This window comes from Erythrolamprus reginae, chromosome 2 (genome assembly GCF_031021105.1).
Source record: "Erythrolamprus reginae isolate rEryReg1 chromosome 2, rEryReg1.hap1, whole genome shotgun sequence".
NCBI classification, from domain to species: domain Eukaryota; kingdom Metazoa; phylum Chordata; class Lepidosauria; order Squamata; family Dipsadidae; genus Erythrolamprus; species Erythrolamprus reginae.
The window spans coordinates 221,862,163-221,883,531 of record NC_091951.1 but is presented as its reverse complement, the minus strand read 5'-3'; the positions used below and the strand labels follow the sequence as shown (position 1 = coordinate 221,883,531).

At 38.7% G+C, this 21,369-nt stretch overlaps 1 protein-coding gene across 22 annotated transcripts in view; it reads left to right on the top strand.

Annotated features, from left to right (window-relative positions):
- Positions 1 to 21,369, top strand: part of SPAG17 (sperm associated antigen 17) — a 130,528-nt gene that overhangs the window by 74,963 nt on the left and 34,196 nt on the right. For all 22 annotated transcript variants that reach the window (XR_011558223.1, XR_011558222.1, XR_011558221.1 and 19 more), the window contains 13 exons: positions 248 to 359; positions 1,311 to 1,451; positions 2,991 to 3,104; positions 4,218 to 4,441; positions 6,996 to 7,113; positions 7,879 to 8,294; positions 8,777 to 8,903; positions 9,647 to 9,861; positions 10,034 to 10,178; positions 17,495 to 17,649; positions 18,952 to 19,143; positions 19,829 to 19,941; positions 20,063 to 20,193. Coding sequence is in view for 16 of the 22 variants with exons in the window: in XM_070741991.1 (XP_070598092.1) it covers positions 248 to 359; positions 1,311 to 1,451; positions 2,991 to 3,104; positions 4,218 to 4,441; positions 6,996 to 7,113; positions 7,879 to 8,294; positions 8,777 to 8,903; positions 9,647 to 9,861; positions 10,034 to 10,178; positions 17,495 to 17,649; positions 18,952 to 19,143; positions 19,829 to 19,941; positions 20,063 to 20,193 (2,203 nt within the window). In the remaining 6 variants the exon portion in view is untranslated. The remainder of the gene's footprint in view (positions 1 to 247; positions 360 to 1,310; positions 1,452 to 2,990; positions 3,105 to 4,217; positions 4,442 to 6,995; positions 7,114 to 7,878; positions 8,295 to 8,776; positions 8,904 to 9,646; positions 9,862 to 10,033; positions 10,179 to 17,494; positions 17,650 to 18,951; positions 19,144 to 19,828; positions 19,942 to 20,062; positions 20,194 to 21,369) is intronic.

Below are 21,369 nucleotides of genomic sequence, written 5' to 3'. Positions count from 1 at the left end.
ACTTTAGGACCACAGAAATCATCCATACCTGATTAGATGTGAAACACTCAGATCCGTAAAAATAACATAAATCAATTAGGCAACCGGTCCAAATTTTGTTTTCATTTTTAATTCCCAGGATTTGGGCCTACAAAACTTAACTTACTAAAAAGAACTATATTTCATGATTTGGTTTATTAGAGATTCCAGTTTTCCCCATTGCATTTTTAATTTGATTATATATTGTTCTATAACTGTTCTCTTCTAGTTTCTTGGATATAATATGGGTGAGAATCCCATTCAAGTTTCAGGGACTATACAGTATCTTTTTCCTACTGATGGAGGGCAAATCCAAGCAGAAAAAATAATGTTTGAAAAAGGTATTTTTTTCACATTGTGAAGGTTTTCTATTAGACATTGAAATGCATGTTTATATGCTTGTCACACAGTATAAACATAACGCTGAAATTTCAGTCAGAAATTAAATCAATTGGAGAGTAATATTCTCTATAATTAATACTATAGCCATGCAGGCTAGATATTCTTTCCACATTGCAGGCAAAACACTTCTCAAAAATAATTGCTGCCAAACGTGCAACAATTCCATCTACATACTGCTTGTTGCTTTCTCATAAGAATCTGGTCAGCTGGTTATGGGAATAAAATACTGAGTACTGATGATGGTGTAACATAGAGTCTTAAGTCCAGTTATGTTCAATAAAACTTGCTTTAACATAAAATTAACAGTTGTAATAATGTGATAAACTGGCATGTTATTTAACTGAGTCCATCCCAGCAATAGTTCTCAACTTTAATTAAGTACACAAAATATATTAGAAGAAATTGAAAGCAAAGAAACATACATTTAAAGAAATTAACTAACAGATGATTCAATAGATGTGTCATCTTGATATGTATATTTGGAATTCTGATATTTAAAATTATTAAATTCTAACAAAGTGCTATGTAAAAATGATTTTACATCACTAATCAAAATTAATACGCCAGACAGATGAGGTTAATTATTGATATAAGAATTCTAAGGGGATATTTATGTATCAGCAAACAAATTTAATTACAATATAATTTTAAGAAAATTATCTTTTCACTTTGCTTTTGAAAATTATACACAGTATATATTTCTTTAAACATCATAGTAGATAAGTTAATATGGAAAAGAACTGGGAATCTATATAAAACTTCAGAAGATGGATTCTTAGATCTTCAGCAAATGTTCTAGCAATCTGTTTAATATAATTGTTATATAGGTTATTTAACTTTAGAATCATGACTGCCTGTTCCGATATTAGTTATTTGTTTCATTTTTCTAGGATCAACCTTAATTACAGTGAAGGTGATAAAAGATAACCACAGTTTCTTCATTCATATAATCGATCCCCAGATAAACCTAATAGAATGTAAAAGTGAAGAAGAAAGTTTGGTTTCCTCAGAAGAACATGAGATGAAGCCAGGTAATTGAATGTATATTAACTATTTTAAAAAATATATTTGGGTATCCATAAATGATTGGTTTCATTATTCATTAAAAATACTTCAGAAATGCATGCTTCTCTTTTTGTGTGCAATCATTTCCTTGAGTAGCAAAATTCATAATTGATTCTCTTATAAAAGCTTTACATCTATACCAAATTCCATACAGTGCATATTCCTAGATGTAGTTTTACTAATACTCTAAACCGGGGGTCCAAACTTGTGGCCTCCCCCCCTTTGCTAAACCAAGTGTAGGCGTGGTCTGTGTGTGACTCATCCAGCCCATGGGCTGGGAGTTTGACAGCTCTGTTCTAAACGGTTAAAAAAAAAAGCAGTAGTAGCACATTATTTAAGCCTCTTCAAAACATTTATTTTTTGGGGTATATATCATGATAGTTATTTTGTTTCCTATTTATTGACCGTTCTGGCGATATCCCTTCTCTAGCAAGCATGATTTTTAAATGTCATACTCAGAGAAGCACATTTTTATTTTATTTTAGATTTTTTAAACCTTGCCTTAAAAACATACCTGATACTTCTTTCTATATTCCCCTCAACAACCACCCTATGAAGTGAGTTTGGTTGAGAGAGAGTGTGACCAGTCCAAAGTCAGCCAGTCAATTTTCATGCCTAGTGGGATTAGAACTCAGTTTCTTGGTTTCTAGCCAGCTGCCTTAAGCAGTAGACCAAATTGGCTCCTGGTTTGACCATATCTTATGTCAGGCCTCTAAAAGAGAACTCAATCAAAGACATTATTAGTTTCTCTTTAGAGCAAGTCTTTGGAATCAGGCATTAAAGGTCATTTATTCCAAGGCTGCAATTCAATCTATAATTCTTGGTTTGCTAGTTTTATATATTCTCTAATGTGTGAATTAAGGATGCTCTAAAAACTATGTCCTATCATCCAGAATCTTGAATCATTGTATACTAGTACTGTAAGAAAATATGTGTAGTTATAATACACTGCTCAAAAAAAATAAAGGGAACACTTAAAACAACACAATATAACTCCAAGTAAATCAAACTTCTGTGAAATCAAACTGTCCACTTAGGAAGCAACACTGATTGACAATCAATTTCACCTGCTGTTGTGCACATTCAGCTTTGTACAGAACAAAGTATTCAATGAGAATATTTCATTCATTCAGATCTAGTATGTGTTATTTGAGTGTTCCCTTTATTTTTTTTGCAGTATACTTTGTTTCCAAATAAGTGGCTCTTACAAAACAAGGTTGCTTCCTGAAATGGTTTCTGTTCGAAAAATTCAGGAAGAATGTGATTTGGGAGTCAATCCCAAATCACATTCTTAGTGTTCTCTTAGAACCTCAGTATTGTTAATAAATCTTCTTATAGCAATATAGAGTTCTAGCAATTGAGAGAAGCTTTTTTTACCCAATTTAACTTTGTTTGTGAACTGTCAAACAATGAATCAAAAATAAATGTCCAGTTCATAAACAATAGCTACATTTGTAATACTTGTTAAATATTCATACATAAATATTCATTTTCTTTTATTTTAGAAAAACCAATTAATCAAGCAAAACCTCTGAGCAAATTTGGATCATTTTCTGCAACCTTAGAAAATGAAATCCACCTTTCCTTTAGTTGTTATGGGGCTTCAGGGAAAGCAGCAGGTAAAACATGAGAAAAAGAAAACATTTATATATTCTGTGTCACACCTGTTCTATACCATATGCTATGTTGAAAGACAATTTTTACAGTAGGCATTACCTCATAATGGATTTTTAGTAACTTCTCAAAAGTATTATTTAGAATCTGCACAATTCCTGGGAATTTCTAAAAATTCTGTTCTGTGTTTCTTCTCATGAATAAATTTGTAGCAAAGCAAAAACTAGAGTCAAAAGACGTATTCAAATACAAGTTGTTTATGTATTTCTATCCTGTTTTTTGTGAGAAATATTTGGTGGCTGATCTCAGATGTCTGTTAAAGAGAAATAGAATCCTTTCTCTATTTAATTGAACAAGATTTCCTAAATTCTCAAGAGTCCTGTTCCTTTGCCCAGCCTACCCTGTACAGAAAGATGGCAAAAATAAAGAATAATCCAGATAGATTTAAATTACTGTTCATTACTGTTCATTCATCTGTATTTGCAACTACTCCTTCACCACTTCAGCTCCATATCAGATCATTAGGCATTAGATTCTCATAGGAGTGTGAACCCTACTGTAAACTACACATTAAAGATTTAAAGATTTTGCATGTTCCTCCCACAACTCCCCTCCTACAGGAAAAAATTGTCTTCCATGAAACCAATTCTTGGTGACAAAATGTTTGGAGACCATTGCTTTAAACAATCCAAAACAAATTGCAATCCTGGTTTCTTTTCCAGGGTTAAACAAATGCATCCAGATTATAACTGACAAGATAAACATGGACCACAGAATCACTATTAGGCTTTAGCTAATGTTGTTTGCTTTCCAACTGATTAAAGACATTTTTCCAACATATTTGCCAAGGTACAAACGTTACCAATTTAAATTTGTAACATGAAAAGTGAACAAATTCAAATACTTGCTTAGGGAGCTACTATATTAATTGCATTCCATTTTATTTAAATGTAAATGAAATGAAAAAAATCAGGTGTGGATTTTGTCTTGGCTCATCTGTTGTTATTTTGGAATACAGCTCCTCACTCAAAGGGCATTTCTTGATTTAGAAGTAGCTGCACATTTTTATATATGTAATGTTTATTTTGTTTAATCAAAATAACCCATTTCCCTTTCAGAGGAAACGGATCCTTATTTGGCAACTATTCTGGCCATCCCTTCAGTAAACTTGCCCACTTCGACTTTTCTTTCCTCGGCTTTTTCTGCCGCTGCAGTTCCTGCTACAGGAAAGACAAAGCCAGGTAAAGAAAAATCAACCAAATCCTTACAGTCTACCAAAGTGAGTTCCCGTTTGACAGTGAATGTATCACCTGAAGACTCTCCAGTGCAAGAAGAGAAAAAGGTATGAATATACTTCATAGAATAAAATCATAGTGCTGGAAAGAGGCTTAGAGTCTTCTAGCCCAACCCCCTGCCCAAGGCAGGTATAGGTAGAATATGGAATAGAATAACAGGCTTGAAGACACTTCTAGTCCAACCCCCTGCTCAAGCAGGCAATCCAAATGAATGGTTGTGCAGGCTCTAGTGATGGAGTACCCACAAGTTCTGAAGGCAAGCTATTCCATTGGTTGATTGCTCTCACTTTTAGAAAATTTCTCTTTAGTTTTAAATTGCTTCTCTCCATGATTATTTTACATCAATTTTTTCTTGTCTTGCTTTTTGGTGCTTTGGAAAATAGTTTGACCCTCCTCTTCTTTGTGGCAGCCCCTCAAGTCTCCTCTAGTCCTTCTTCTCAGTAGACTAGACAACCCAATTCTTGCAACCCTTCATTTTATGTTTTAGTCTCCACTGCTCTAATCATCTTCGTTGCCTTTCTCTGCACTTTTTCCAGAGTCTCAACATTTTTTTTTATATTGTAGTGACCAAAACTGGATGTAGTCTTCCAAGTGAGGTCTTATTAAGGCTTTGTAAATCAGTACTAGAATATCATGTGATCTTGATTCTGTCTCTCTGTTTATGCAGCCTAGGGGTAAAGCTTCAAAAGATGTCCTAATTAATTCATGAAACACAAGCCAAGCTCCAAAAGAAATACAGTCATTTGTTAGGAGCAACATTACGGCAGTTACTCCTATGGAATCAACTCTGACCTCACATAATTTATGGCCCCTCATAAATTGTCTCTCCCCCCCCCATCCCTAGGCATGTCATAAATCACATTCTCCAATGGATCATGTGGGCGGGCTGTAAAAAACCCATCCCTCCTGCTGATTCCCGTAACCTAGGCTATTATCTGGAGAAAGGCATGTGTAGAATGTCTTTTTAGTTAGGGCAGCCCAGCTTTGGAAGTTGATATTCAGCTCCCTTCACTTCCCAAAGGCAACCTGCGCAAAGCAAAATCAATTTGCGTACAGATATAGAATTTAGCCCCACCCCCACCCCCGGCGTGTTTCAATTTTCTGCGTGAAATTTCTCTATAAGGCAATCAACCTGGATGTTTAGATTCTTTACCCAAGATGCCTCTGATAAGGGGTAATCCCTCCACTTGATTAAGTATTGGAGTTGTCTCCTGTGCCACTTTGAATCGAGAATTTGCTGCACCTTGTAATAGGTTGACCACGGAGCCCAGGGGCTCATGGGGTAGTGGCCTCAGGGTCGACCTGACTATAGGTTTTAAGAGGCTACTATGGAATATTGGGTGTATCTTCCCTAGCAGTCAGGGCAATTTCAATTGCATCATAATTGCGTTGATTATCTTTACTATGGGGAATGATCCCATAAACTTTGGCCCCAGTTTCTTGCCAGGGAGTTTTAACCCAAATATTTTGTCTAGGGGTAACCCTTTCTTCCAATTGGAATTGCTGTTAGGGAGCTTGACGGTAGTCTGCCTGTTTCTTATAGGTTTGTGCATGTGCTTTCTTGACATTCTCCCAGGTTGCTTTCAGCGTTGACATCCAATTAATCAAGCTGACCGAAGAGGGGAGATCCCTTCAGTACTCAGGCATTGGGGCAAGTTCTGCTTTCTCTCTACTCCCCATTACTTCTTTGCCATCTTCTTCCACTTAATGGAGTTATTGTTTTATTGACTTTTTATCTTCATTTTTACAAGTTGAAAGAAACTTTTAAAAATTGTTTTTAACCTTAGTTGCAGGTCTTACTTCATTCAAAGCTCTTCATATACCTCTTTCTTTCCATTTTTTGTACTTATCCTTTTTTCTCTCTCAGTTGCTGTCAGAGTATTTTGTGCAACCATGCTGACTTTTTCTTGGTGTGTGTGTTCTTTTTAGTGATATTGAACTGGACTGGGCTTTCATAATTGTATTTTCCTGAGTTTTCTAAGCTTGTGATGATTTCCCCTTTAAGATTTTCATTCATGAGACCCTTCCCAAGTTTGTTAAGTTAAGTAAGTTTTATGACTTTTCTTGCCACATTTGTTAAATGAATGACTGCAGTTGTTAAATTAGCATGGTTGTTAAATGAATCTGGTTTCTCCATTGACTTTGCTTGTCAGAAGGTTGTGAATGGTGATCACGTGACCCCGGGGCGTGGGACAATCATAAATATGAGTCAGTTGTCAAGCATCCGAATATCAATCATGTGATCATGGAGCTTTTGCAATGGTTATAAGCTGGAAAGAGTCTGTGCTTTGCAGCCAAACAACCATACCAAGTTACAATTAAGAAAAAATAAATGTATTACATTAAAAATACTTAGGTACTGTGGCAAGCAATTTGACAAGCACAGAATCTAAAATGAATAGAAATTTTTTCTCAAAATATTTAAGTTCCCTTGCTAATGCTAAAATTTAATTAACACTTAGCAAAAACCTTTCAAAGAGATTTTATGTACCCCTGCGCTATTCTATTAATCCTTAAAGCTATTAACCACTGTGAAGAGCTGAAATGTTTGTAAATGCTTTTAAATACATTAGCATTTTCTGCTTCTTTTGCATACTGTAGACAGAAAGAAATGAGTCAATCCAAACCCAAGCTGTTCCTGAAACCCGTGTTTTCAATACTTTGAATGTGTCTTCTCCCAATGGATTAGTAATTACCTTTATTGGTCAAAAATTCCCAGGTTGGTTGAATGAACATTTTTTTACAAAAATGATTGTGCTGTTAATGTTCTATCAGGGTTAGGTAATGAAAGTTCTTATATTATTTTTTGTGTAGAGAAGCTTTTTAGTCCACACCAAAAGAAACAACATTAGCTTTAGTGACTAAAATATCCTTTAATAACCAAATTGAAGACAAGCAGGAAATATAATAAACTAATGATGAACTGGGATCTTCAGGTTTTTAGTTCAACTATGTGGGGGTGGTGACATATTTTCTATTAAAGCTCTGAATGAGAAAGTGCTCCAATTCAGCTAGAATGAATTTACGTCTAAGGATATCTAAATTAGGAAAAATTGACATTATATTTTCTAAATCAGATAGAATTCTAGCCTGGGACAGTTTTCCTATAATTAAAAAATATAATATCCATTTTATTGCTGAAAAGACTTGAGTTTGATTTTACTGTGGTGTTATTCTGTTCAGTATATGGTAACAAGTAGAGCTAACGGCACTAATGGTAAAAGTATTAATTTGCAGGATTAAAATAGATATGAATATAGCTTTTGTAGTGTTACATTTCAAAATTTGAACTACTACCTTTCCTCTCTGACTGACCTTTCATACCATGAGGTATAAGCATAACATTTAGGTCACTATTTCTATTGTACTTACTGGGTTTCCACATTTAACATTTTGTAACATTGGTAAGGCCCACAAGTTTCCGTATACTAGTGTTACTGTAATCATTTTAACTGACTATCAATTTTTTTTTGATGTGTAAAAGGTGAGGAAAAAGGAGAGAAAGATAAGAACGATGATGAAGAAAGCAAAACAGATGAGACTAAATCAAGTGAAGTCAAGCTGGAAGAAATCAAAGCAGACAGCAAAGAAAAGCAAGCTCAACCCCTAGCTAAAGACAGTGGAGTCAAGACCATCAATGCCAAAGCCAGTGTTAAATCTGGATCAGATTTTACCATCAGGAGTGAGGCTGCCAGGGACAGCAAGGCTGAGATGGAAACAGAGGATAACAATGTGGAAAGGGAATCTCCATTTGAAATATTTATTAGGCAGAGCTACCCAGAAAGAGTAAAACAGTTGCAACTTCACAAAACAGTGAAAAAACCAATAGAGCAAGAAGTATCCAGAGTAATAACACGACAAGGGACTGTTGTAAAGTACATGATAGATGGATCCACTCAGGTATATTCATTTAGCGTTGAATGTAAATTCACTTTCTGTTACTGAATGAAATCCTGACTTAATCATAACACCCTAATTTAAATAGGCTTCACCTCAAATAATGATAAGATGTTGCCTATGTGTAATATATCCCTGTATGCTACTTTTTTCTGCATTAATAATTATTTTTCTCTTGGCTTGGATGCACATGGAGAAGCCATTGTGCTTTGCTAATGCTTCAATTGGTCATTTTTTCAGTATGAAATGTGACTACTGAGGAAATTTAATTATTAAGTAGAAATTTAACAGAATAACAGAGTTGGAAGGACCTATAGGTGAAATCTGTAGAACTGTTATATCCAAATGTAAATGTAAGTCTATAGAAATGTTTGATCCAAGTATAAAACTTCCTTGAGGGTTTTTTTTAACATGTTTTGGTCAATTTTAAAACTCTGCATATCTTTGTAGCTGATCAACATTACATTTTGCTTTGCTGTTTTAAGATACTCTTTGCTGATGGCACAGTAATTAGGAGTCCAGATTCTGGCCCTGTCATCCCACCTCCACCTGCACCCAGCACACCCACACCAGAGGTTACACCCACACCAGAGACAACCACCAAAAAAAGCAGTAAGTCATATAATCCAGGCTGAGGAAGAAATTGAAGTTAAAGAAGACAAACAAACAAACAAACAAATGTTATTGGGTAAAATAATATAATGGTGTATAATTATAGTACTTTATGTAATATATTATATCACGTTGTTCTGTAAGATAGGCTGTGCAATCCATAATGCAAAGAATCATGTTCAGTATTTGTGCCTCTATAAAAATAACGTCACATATTCTCAAACAGCAGTAAGATGTATTTATCCAATGCTATTCCTCCCCAAAGCAATAGACTGACAATTGAAAGGCTAAAATAAATAAATAAATATATATCCCAGATCCCTCAAGAATCCTTGGAAACAAATCTCTTCTTAAAAGTCCATTTTGAATCAAAGACTTCCAGATCAGAATCTAAATTGTTTGTGAATAATAATAATAATAATAATAATAATAATAATTATTATTATTATTATTATTATTATTATTATTATTATTTCTCTATCATGGAGCCATAGGATTCTACGGAGCTGAAAATCTCTGGTTATGATTTTCTTAGAAACCATTTCTGTGTCTGTATCCTTGTCTTTAGGAGTAGAGTATCAAAGAGTAGCAATAAAAGAGTAAGTCTTCCAATGCCCACATTTTGTGGTTAAATAGTTAATTGGAAAAATACATGCTGGCACTTTAGCTGTCCTTCACATAATGAAGTACTTAGAATGTTATCCCAGTGTATGAATAAATCTCATTTTCTTCTGATTTTCTAGAAAAAAATACTAAAGGTATGCTTTCAGGAAAAACTGAAACTATTGAAACAATTGCTGAAGAACATCTGACTGAACCTGAACAATCTACTCATGCCTTTGCTGGCACCTGGATAACGACCACCCCATTAGGCATTCAGATAGGTACCAGGGGAACCGAAAAGCTTGACCTGAAACCACTCTTGTCTTACCAGGCCACTGATCCAGTTAATGGAACGGTACTGTTTGTTTATAAGTTCAGTATCCTGATGCCTTTATAAGTGATGCAATCCATTTTTCAGAATTTAAAAGATCAAATTTACATTTCCAATGTTTATATTACAACATCCTAATATGTTTGCTGAGCATTTAATCCATTTGTGACACTTCATTAATAATTTGATCTTCTAGGTAATGGTAATGAGAGAAGATAAAGTATTAATGGTGGAGAAAACAGATGGAACCCGAATAGTAGATCATGCTGATGGCACCAGAATAAGCACCCTCTTCCAGGACTGTGTGGAAATTGTTTCTCCTAATGATAGTGAGGAATCAGGTATAATTGCTAGATGAAAATATGTTAATATAAGAGAGGTGTTTGATAATTTCAAATACTTGTGGCTTTAATTTCTCATTACTTTATTACATTTCTAAAAATATGAGTTTACTTTTCAGTGATTAAAAGTGCAGTTAGTTAATTTCATTACATAGATTCCTCATCTAAAATTGAGGATATGTCTAAGAGTAGTCAACAAGAAACATTCCTGGCTTATCACTTATTCTTGCACGTGTGATGCATAAATAAATCATACCGAGAACTACAGCTATTACCGTTCTTCATAGCAGCTTTCTTTGTACTATGCCTTTGCCAAATATTTATGATTATCAGATTCCCTAGATTATTTGCAACATGCAGAACCTAATGGTGGGCAAAAAACTTCGTGTTTCATTTAAGATTAAGGATGGCAATTACTAATTTGGGAACTCTTTTTTTTTCCTAATTAAAAAAAAAATTAAATGTCTTCAGGAGGTCCAGGGGGGACATGATAGCAGTCTTCAAATACTTGAGGGGCTGCCACAGTGAGGAGGGGGTCACACTGTTTTCCAAAGCACCAGAGGGCCAGACAAGGAGTAATGGATGGGAGCTGACCAAGGAGAGATTCAACCTAGAAATAAGGAAGAATTTTCTGAAGGTGAGAGCGACCAACTGGTGGAATGCCCTGCCTGCAGATGTTGTGAATGCCCCAACACTGGACTGGACTGCCATATGTCTGTGATGGTATAGGGTTTCCTGCACCAGCAGGAGATTGGACTAGAAGACCCACAGGGTCCCTTCCAATACAAATGATAAATAAATAAAAATAAAATAAAAGTATGTAGCTGGGATGTAAGAAAGGAAATACTTCAGTAAGATTAAAATTCAAATTGGAGAAAAACCTATCTATCTGTATTTTTTGGAGTATAAGAGTGGTGAAAATTTAGATGTGTCTTATACACCAAATGTAGCCCCGCCCAGCCGCTTCCACTCTTTGGCTTCTGCCTCCCAGCAATTTGCCTCCTTGCAGCAAACAAACAAAGCAGAACCTAATTAGCACAAACAACTGATTATCGGGGCCCCGACCATCAGCTGATTCAGGCTGCAGGTAAGCAGCAATAGACTATGGCAGTGATGGCAAACCTATGGCATGCGCACCCCAGGTAGCATGCAGAGCCATATCGAAGGGCACACGAGGCATTGCCCTATGTCAGTTCTAGCATGCATGCATTTGCCCATTGGACTGTTTTTTCACCATCCCAGGCTTCAATGGGGCATACATGGGGATGGGGTATGTGTGCGCATGCACAGAGGCAGCATGATGTGTGTGCGCATGCATGGGGGAAGGAATGGGTATGGGAACGTGCACATATGCTAGCGCACATACACCCTTTTGGCACGTGAACCATACTTTAGTATTTTTAATTATAAATTGATTTATATTTTAACTAAATTATTGGGGGGGTGTTTTAGTGATGGATAATTGGGATGGCTGGGGTCACAATATGGGTGAGATGAATGGGAACGATGTAAATAATATATTTGGCCTACCTGGCGCTGGAGAGGCAGGCGGGGGAGGGACACCTATCTCTGGGGTGACAGAGGGTCAGGATATTTCAGTGTTGCTGGGGAGAGGCAGATATGGCGGGAGCCATGGAGCTAGCTGTTCCAGGGGAAGGAGGGATCGTTGCTTAATAACGATGTCTTGTTCCGGCTCTGTGAGCTCATCCCAGAATACTGGTGACGAGTATAATTCTGGCCCTGGGCTCAGGTTGCTGCTACTCAATGCCAGGTCGGTGGTAAATAAAGCTCTCCTCATCCGGGATTTAATCTTGGATGAGGAGGCCGACCTGGCATGTGTAACTGAAACCTGGCTGAGCCCAGAGGGAGGAGTTCCTCTCTCTGAAATTTGCCCAGCCGGGTTTCAGATATGGCATCAACCTCGACCCCAGGGAAGGGGGGGGGAGGAGTGGCTATTATAGCCAGGGAGAACCTTTGCCTGCGTAGACTCGTTGCTCCAGAGATTGCGGGTTGCGAATCCCTCCTGGTGAAGTTGGACTTAGGAGTTCAGGTGGGCTTGCTTCTCACGTACCTGCCTCCCAGCTGCGTGGCACAAGCCCTGCCAATGCTACTCGAGGAGGTAGCCGGGCTGGTGGTGGGGTTCCCTAGACTTATTGTCTTGGGGGACCTTAACCTGCCATCACTTGGCGGGTCCTCTGGACTGGCACAGGAGTCTGAGACTAAGGGGTTTAGAAGTGTTGCCTTTGTTATGGTCAGACCATTTTCTACTGCGGCTTGACTTCCTGGCTCCAATCCTCCCCCGCAGGGAGGCGGAACCAATTAAGTTGTTCCGCCCCAGGCGCCTGATGGATCCAGAAGGTTTTCAGAAGGTGCTTGGGGTTCTTCCAGATACACTCATCCACAATTCGGCAGTCTCTGGCTGAGGCCTGGAACAAGGCTGCAGCGGAGGCCCTTGACCGAATTGCGCCGCTGCGATCTCTCCGTGGCGCTAGACCCCGTAGAGCTCCATGGTTCAACGAGGAGCTCCGGGAGTTGAAACACCAGAAGAGACATCTAGAGAAGCGATGGAGGAAGAGTAAGTCCGAATCCGATCGAACACTTGTAAAAGCTCATATTAAGACTTACAAAGTGGCGCTCAAGGCGGCAAGATGCGCATATCATGCCGCCTTGATTGCATCAGCGGAATCCCGCCCGGCCGTTCTGTTAAGGGTACCCCGCTCCCTTCTTAATCAGGGGGGAGTTGGGGAGCCCTTGCAGAGTAGTGCCGAGGATTTTAACATGTTTTTCGCTGATAAAATCGCTCGGATCCGAGTGGACCTCGACTCCAATTGTAAAACAGAGTCGACTGACAACGAGTCAGTCGAGGTGACTAGGGCTAAGCGTCTTTGTCTATCTGTCTGGGAGGAGTTTGACTTAGTGACACCTGATGAAGTGGACAAGGCCATTGGAGCTGTGAGTTCCGCCACCTGTCTACTGGATCCGTGTCCCTCTTGGTTGGTTTCGGCCAGTCGAGAGGTGACACAGAGCTGGGCCCAGGAGATTGTCAATGCCTCCTTGGGGAGGGGGTCCTTTCTGGCCCTTTATAAGGAGGCACTTGTGCGCCCCCTCCTCAAGAAGCCTTCCATGGACCCAGCCGTGCTCAATAACTATTGTCCAGTCTCCAACCTTCCCTTTATAGGGAAGGTTGTTGAGAAGGTGGTGGCGCTCCAACTCCAGCGGCCCTTGGAAGAAGCCGATTATCTAGGTCCTCAGCAGTCTGGATTCAGGCCCGGCTACAGCACAGAAACTGCTTTGGTCGCGCTGATGGATGATCTCTGGCGGGGCCGGGACAGGGGCTTGTTCTCTGTCCTGGTGCTTCTTGACCTCTCAGCGGCTTTCAATACCATCGACCATGGTATCCTTCTGCACCGGCTGGAGGGGTTGGGAGTGGGAGGCACTGTTCTTCAGTAGTTCTCCTCCTACCTCTCCGGTCGGTCGCAGTCGGTGTTAGTGGGGGGTCAGAAGTCGACCTCTAGGTCTCTCCCTTGGGTGTCTCAGGGGTCGGTCCTCTCCCCCCTGCTATTTAATATCTACATAAGGGCATGGGGTGAAGTATCATCAATATGCCGATGATACCCAGCTATACATTTCCATCCCATGTCCATCAGCAAAGCAGTGGAAGTGATGTGCCGGTGCCTGGAGGCTGTTGGGGCCTGGATGGGTATCAACAAACTCAAACTCAACCCAGACAAGACGGAGTGGCTGTGGGTCTTGCCTCCCAAGGACAATTCCATCTGTCCGTCCATTACCCTGGGGGGAGAATCATTGACCCCCTCAGAGAGGGTTCGCAACTTGGGTGTCCTCCTCGATCCACAGCTCACATTAGAGAAACATCTTTCAGCTGTGGCGAGGGGGGCGTTCACCCAGGTTCGCCTGGTGCACCAGTTGCAACCCTATTTGGACCGGGAGTCACTGCTCACAGTCACTCATGCCGTCATCACCTCGAGGCTCGACTACTGTAACGCTCTCTACATGGGGCTACCTTTGAAAAGTGTTCGGAAACTTCAGATCGTGCAGAATGCAGCTGCGAGAGCAATCATGGGCTTTTCCAAATATGCCCATGTTACACCAACACTCCGCAGTCTGCATTGGTTGCCGATCAGTTTCCGGTCACAATTCAAAGTGTTGGTTATGACCTATAAAGTCCTTCATGGCATCAGACCAGATTACCTCAGGGACCGCTTTCTGTGGCACGAATCCCAGCGACCAGTTAGGTCCCACAGAGTGGGTCTTCTCCGGGTCCCGTCAATTAAACAATGCCGCTTGGCGGGACCCAGGGGAAGAGCCTTCTCTGTGGAGGCCCCAGCCCTCTGGAACCAACTCCCCCCAGAGATTAGAATTGCCCCCACCCTCCTTGCCTTTGGTAAGCTACTTAAAACCCACCTCTGCCGCCAGGCATGGGGGATTTAAGATCCCTTTCCCCCCTAGGCCTTTACAATTGTATGTATGGTATGTTTGTATGTATGTTTGGTTTTTTATATTAAGGGGTTTTTAATTCGCTTTTAGTATTGGATTATTATTGTACACTGTTTACGATTGCTGTTAGCCGCCCCTAGTTTTCTGAGAGGGACGCCATATAAATCCAATAAATAAATAAATAAAAAAGATTTGCTATCACTGAACTATGGCAATCCCTACATCCTGAAACTATTAGCTGCTTGTACTAAAACAGAGAGTAAAACTAAAACTGCAAGGAGGCAAATTGCTGGGTGGTAGAGGCAGAAACATAGACACATAGAAACATAGAAGTCTGATGGCAGAAAAAGACCTCCTGGTCCATCTAGTCTGCCCAGAGGCAGATTTTTATTATCTTGCACTAATCAGGCTGTGCTAAAACTGGCTATTTGTTGTTTGCTTTAAGGAGGTAAGTCAGTAACTATAAATGCCTATAGAACGTTCAAATTATTAGACTTATTTTTTTAAAGATTGCTTTATTATTGTTTTAGACAACTTAAAAAATGAAGAAGCTTTTTAAAATAAATGCTTGATCTGAAGAGGCCCAGTGCAATGTTCCCTCTAATTTTTTTTCAGTGTGGGCAGAAAAGTAGTGTCTGTGTGGCAGTCCCTTCGGGACTGGGCATCATAAAAGAATGAATGAATGAATGAATGAATGAATGAAATAATGAAAGAATGAATGAATAAATAAGAAAGCAAGCAAGCAAGCAAGCAAGCAAACAAACAAACAAACAAATTCCCTTCTTTTTTATTAAAAGAAATTAATAATAAAACAAAACCAAAATCTATTACTATTAAAACTAAAACAACCAGCAAAACCAAAAACACAACTATTAATAAATCCATGCTTTAAAATCTTCATTTCTTAAATATTTATCATAGTATTATAGTAATCTAGTAATACTACAAAAATCTACCTGAATACCAATGCATCAATTAATATATTTCCATAAATTATACTTTTCTATAATTTCATTCAATATTTCCAGGGTCAATTAATTTTCAGGCACTTAGCATTTACTATTATTAACTCATCAATCTTCTACATTTCCAAGTATATTTTAAATTCATAATGCAAACTCATAAAATCATACAGTACATATCATAAACCCCTTATTTGTCATATGTATCTTCCATTAATTTTACCTATGTAATTCTATATACTGTAGTTGTAAAAATCTAATCCAATTTTTAAAATTAATACATCCTAATATTAAACAACTTCTCTCTTTCCTCCTTCCTCTCTTCTCTCTCTCTCTCTTGCTTTCTTTCCCTCTCTCTCTCTCTCTTTTTCTCACCTTCTCTCTCCCTCTCTCCTTTCTATTTCGCTCTGTCTGTTGCTCTCTCTTTCTCTCTCTCTTGTTCTCTTTCTCTTGTTTTCTTTCTCTCTCTCTCTCTCTTGCTTCATCTCTTGTTTTCTTTCTCTCTCTCTTGCTTTATTTCTCTTGTTCTCTCTCTCTTGCTATCTCTCTCTCTTTCTCACTTTCTATCTCGCTCTGTATGTTGCTCACTCTCTCTTCTCTCTTTCTCTCTCTTCCTTCTCTGTGGAGGCCGGCGAAGGTTTTTCTTATTTTGAATGTTCCGGGTTGGCTAGCAGGGGGATGGGCGTGCCCGACATTCAAAATAACCTTCACTGGCTTCCGCTCTGAGCGCTTCAGGAACGCCTGCACCACCTCTCCTGCTGCCCCTTCGCTGACAGCCTGGGAAGAAAGTGAAGGGACTGCGAGAGGGGAGGGGTGGGCGTTCCCAAAGCACTTGGGGAAAACCCTCTCGTAGCCCCTTTGCTAGCGGCTGGATGAGGAGGACGAGAAGCCGCAGTTGCCACCGCAGCGAGGGGGCCGGAGGTGCTGGGGGGCGGGGGCGGCCGCGGCCGACATTCAAAACAACCTTTGCCGGCCTCCACACTTTCGTTGCTCCACGCTCCCAACGCCCGGCTCCTTGCACGGCCTTGGAAAAGGGTACACGGGGGGTTGTTTTTGGGCACGCCGCTGTGCAGCCGTGCACCTTAGAGGGAACATTGGTCCAGTGTTATTGTATCTTCTTTTAAATAGCAGAGAATAACTAAACTTCCAGAAAGCCACATCAATTTTAATAGCATATGTACAAGTATAGTCTGACATGTAAAAGTGTCCAGTTGTTGTATTAAAATAAGGCAGCTGAGTTAGACCCTGACTTAGTCATGTTTGGAGTAGATCTGTTTAACTAATTGGAGAGGTTAGTGTGACTACATTAAAAAAAAGCATTCTGGCATTACTATATTGCCATAATGTACATTTCTCCAATTCTTTGCTGTTTATATGGGTCAGGCACACATGCACAGAAATACACAGTATATCATCTGTGCTGTTTGCTTTTTGGAAAATTGCTGGGAAGCGGAGGCAGATTCCCCCTCCTTGTTTTTCTCCCCCAAAACTAAGGTGTATCATGCTCTAGTGCAAGTAATCATAAAATGTGGTGATTGCCTATTTTTATTTTTTTTAACTGCACTCTTCATATCTTCCCAACCGTTTGCCCACTCTCACACAGGCCCAGCAGCAGCCCCAAATCCCCAAGGCTCAGGCTGCACCTCCTCAGCCACCTGCACATGCTCCTGTTCCTATCTTTAACAAGTTGAACAAATAAGAACTTACCCAAAAGCATTATTTCATCACAATATTTCTGTCCAAACGATGGACTATAACTCCAATAATTCTTGATCATTTGGATTATTGTCCAAAGAGGGATAAGATTAAATTAGCCTGCTTTTGAGAGAAAACATTTGTCTTTTTCCACATACACTGTTCAGTATAAATGCTTTTTTAACAATTGGGGTTTTTTTATAGACAGTTTCCCTCAAACTACCACAAGGAAGGTGAAATGCATGCGTATTGAAAACCCACATTTTGCAACAGTCCTAACAAACTCCGAGGACAGCACTTGTTGTGCCATTTTTGCTGATGGCACTTCAATTATATCGAAGCCACAAGGAACATACCAGGTTAGTCGGAAATTAAGATCTGTCTAGCTTCAAACTACTTTGTCTCAGCAAATCAAACTAACTATTGCTATGCAAAGCAATTAATATGCAGCTCCTGAAATTAACAGTGGTGGAAAAAAGCACACACACACACACACAAAGTGAGAATTGTATCAAATAATCACTCCTGATTACAGGCAGGCTTCCTATAGTACCTTATAGACACACTCCTCTTATAATACTAGATTTCTTTTTAAATGCCATATTAGGAGAAGGCACTGTAGCCTCCAACATAGTCTTTATTTGCAGGAATGCTTTTAAGATAGATAGAAGGTGTTGTGCTGAGCTCTGGCCCAGCTCCTGCCCCAAGGAATGTGCAGGTGGATGTGGGGGAGACATCCACATGCCGCAGGCCTGTTTTGCTCCCGATGGAATCTGCCAATGAAGTCTCCTCTGATCAAGGCAGCATGAGTGACAGGGAAGAGGGGAGTTTGGCAGACAGCCCAGGAGGAGATCAATCATCTGTATCATCTTTGGATTCTGAACAAGAATTAATGACACATCCACGCATGCGTAGAGTGATGCATAGGAGACAACAACTAAAGAATTATTACAAGACAAAATGAGGCCACCTGTGGTTGAGTGGGGCTCCAGTAATTAGGGCTGCTGCTATAAATAGGAGCGTGTGGGTTTGGCCCTTGTGAAAGATTATCTGATCGCAGTTCTTCAGGAATCGTGTGTTGCTGTTTTCTGGACTTTGTTGATTTTTTCACACCTTTGAAACCAAAGCAGAGCAACGTGTGTGTGTGTGTGTGTGTGTGTGTGTGTGTCTGACTTCATTGGAAGAAGAAGGGGTGTGAAGTTTCTTCACAGCTGCTAGCTAAGTACTTAATGACTGCTTGTACAGACTACCCGGTTGTTTTGGGACGAGTGCTCTTTGCAATACAAAAAGAGTGCTTAGTTTATTTTGAATTTTGTGATAAAGAACATTGTTTTGAATTTTCAAACGTGTGTGTGTCTGCAATTTGTACCCTTGAATTTTCGGGAGGCTCCTACCAGAGAGCCCGGCAGAACAGAAGGAATATCTACTAGATATTTATATCATATTTGCATAGAAGTTTTTCCTTCTTTTCATTTTTAGCTGGCTTGCATATTTTCACTATACTGTATATTTTAGCAATGTTTTTGTTTTGACCTGGTATTATTCTGTTTTTCTTTTATTCAATAAACTTCAAATGTGCTCACTAGTTACAAATATTAAGGACCTCTGAAACATTAAAGACCAAGTTGTTTTCTGAATGTCTTCCTTTATTATTGTGGTAGATTTTACCCATAAACAAAGGTTCCCTCTTCATCGATGAAAATTACTCTGCAGTTTACTCACCGGAGGCATTTGAAAAAAATGTTAGTGAACCAATGTCCAGTGATGAGAATCAGCATGTAGGGAAATACATTATGAAACACAATTCCAAGATTGTTTGTACGATGACAGACCTCACAGGAAATATTTTCAAGGTAAAATATGTTCAAAGTATTTAATACTTTTTTATGTGTACACTTCGTTTTAAAAATTCTTAATAGGTTAACTAGAAATTGTGATGTATTTAAAAATGCTTAACTTGATAGAAATGATTTTTTTTCTTATAGACACTTTTTGCTTCTGTATACTGTAATTCAAAGTTCATTTCCCCTAGGCCATAATTGATATTTTATCAATTTACAAATCTGAAATATAGACAATATAATCAGGCCAAAATTACTTGAGATAATCTCATTCCAGAAATTTCAGAACTGATATATTGTGCTCTGCACTGGCAATTTTCTTTCTTTCTTTCTTTCTTTCTTTCTTTCTTTCTTTCTTTCTTTCTTTCTTTCTTTCTTTCTTTCTTTCTTTCTTTCTTTCTTTCTTTCTTCCTTCCTTCCTTCCTTCCTTCCTTTCTTTCTTTCTTTCTAAATTTTTTTTAGTATTATCTATTAACACTGGAGGAAACCACTTTTTACATCCTCCCCTAACAGCCACTTACCTCTCTGCACATCTATTTGTGAGCTGGTTCTGACAATTAATCCCTTATCAGACATTAAATTGACTGATTAGGGCTTTGTCTCATTCTCCATCTCTTACTAATTTTCTCCTCTGGATAATATGCAGAAAGAAGTTAAGAAAGAATTATTAAGAAAAATTATTTCTTTTCTTTTGCAGGTCATGGCTGATGGTAGCACATCTACACATATTCCTAGTGTTGATATTGAGAGCAAAGAAACTGAACCCACAGAAATTCAGACTCCTGTGATATATGGGGAACATGCACCTAGGTATGTTGTGCAAATACATTGCTTAATTGTATTTGCCAAATAATTTGTATGGAATTATTATTATTATTCTTAATTTGCTTTGCATAACTGAATTGAACTTGTTTGTGGTCTGATGATCTAGATTCTTCATTGTCCATGCGGATGGCACAGGAACGGAACTCCTCCGCACTAAAGATACAGAAGAATATCTGACAATGGCATATGGTCACCCCAGTATAACTGTTCTTCGGGAAGCAATACAAGAATGCCCAGGTAGGAATGCACCAATTTATTATTATTATTATTATTATTATTATTATTATTATTATTATTATTATTATTATAGTTGAAAGGGACCTTGCAGGTAATCTAGTTTAATCCCCTGCTCAAGTAGGAGACCTATACCACCTTAGTCAGATGTCAGTCTAATCTCTTTTTGAATGTGTCGAGTGTTGGGGCGTTCACGACCTCCGCTGGCAAGCCATTCCACTTTCCCCTCCCTAAAATAGGCTGAAAATTTGAGTACTTCTTGTACACTGAATGTAGCTTTTTTTGAAGCTTTTTTCCCCAGCCCTAATGAGGTGGTAACGATCTTCCTGGCTTGTTTTCATTGATATTATCTCCGAAAAAGTTTCTTTCCAGCCCTAAGACTTTGCAGGCTTGTTTTCATTGCTATTCCCTCTGAAAAGGTTTCTTTCCAGCCCTAACCAGGGAATAAAATAATGTGCTGAAGCTTACCAGACTAAGGACACTAGCCAGATGAATGCTTGGTAGGTAGATTTTCTCCCCTATTTTCCTCCCCAAAAACTAAATGTGTCTTATACTCCAGTGTGTCTTATGTCCCAAAAAATACACTACTTTTAGCATTTTTGTTGCAAATGTTGCAATTTGCTATACAGTGTATATTACTATAGTAATACTTAATACAACTATAGAAGATGACCAGGCTGAGCCCGAGGGTAGAGTCTAACGTGCCATCAGTCTCAAATGTGTTCATGCTCACAAGAGAGCTAAATCCAGTCTATCTTGAATTTCATTTACTCTTATCCACCATTAATTTGCTTTGACTATTAATAGTTCAGATTCTCGTTGAGAGCTTGCAATAAACCTTTTATTCATTTGAACTGCCTGGGTTTCCTGATTTCCGTACTTGACAATAATATTTCCATGTTTAAGTTGAACTCTTCAGGACTGAAAATAGTTTTAGCAAGACTTCGTAATCCTTCACTTTTATGTTACATTATTTTCAAATATTGTTTTTTAATACCACAGAAATATGTGGTGTGATTACTGTGGTTGTATGGGTATTTTGAAAAATTTCTGAGATGTAATTATAGATACTTGACACTCTTCTATGGGCCTATTTGTTTTAGGGAATGTTCAGAAAAATAAAAATATTTTTGTATCATCTGAAATTTGGAGCACAGACTACTGTCCAAGTATTTTTAG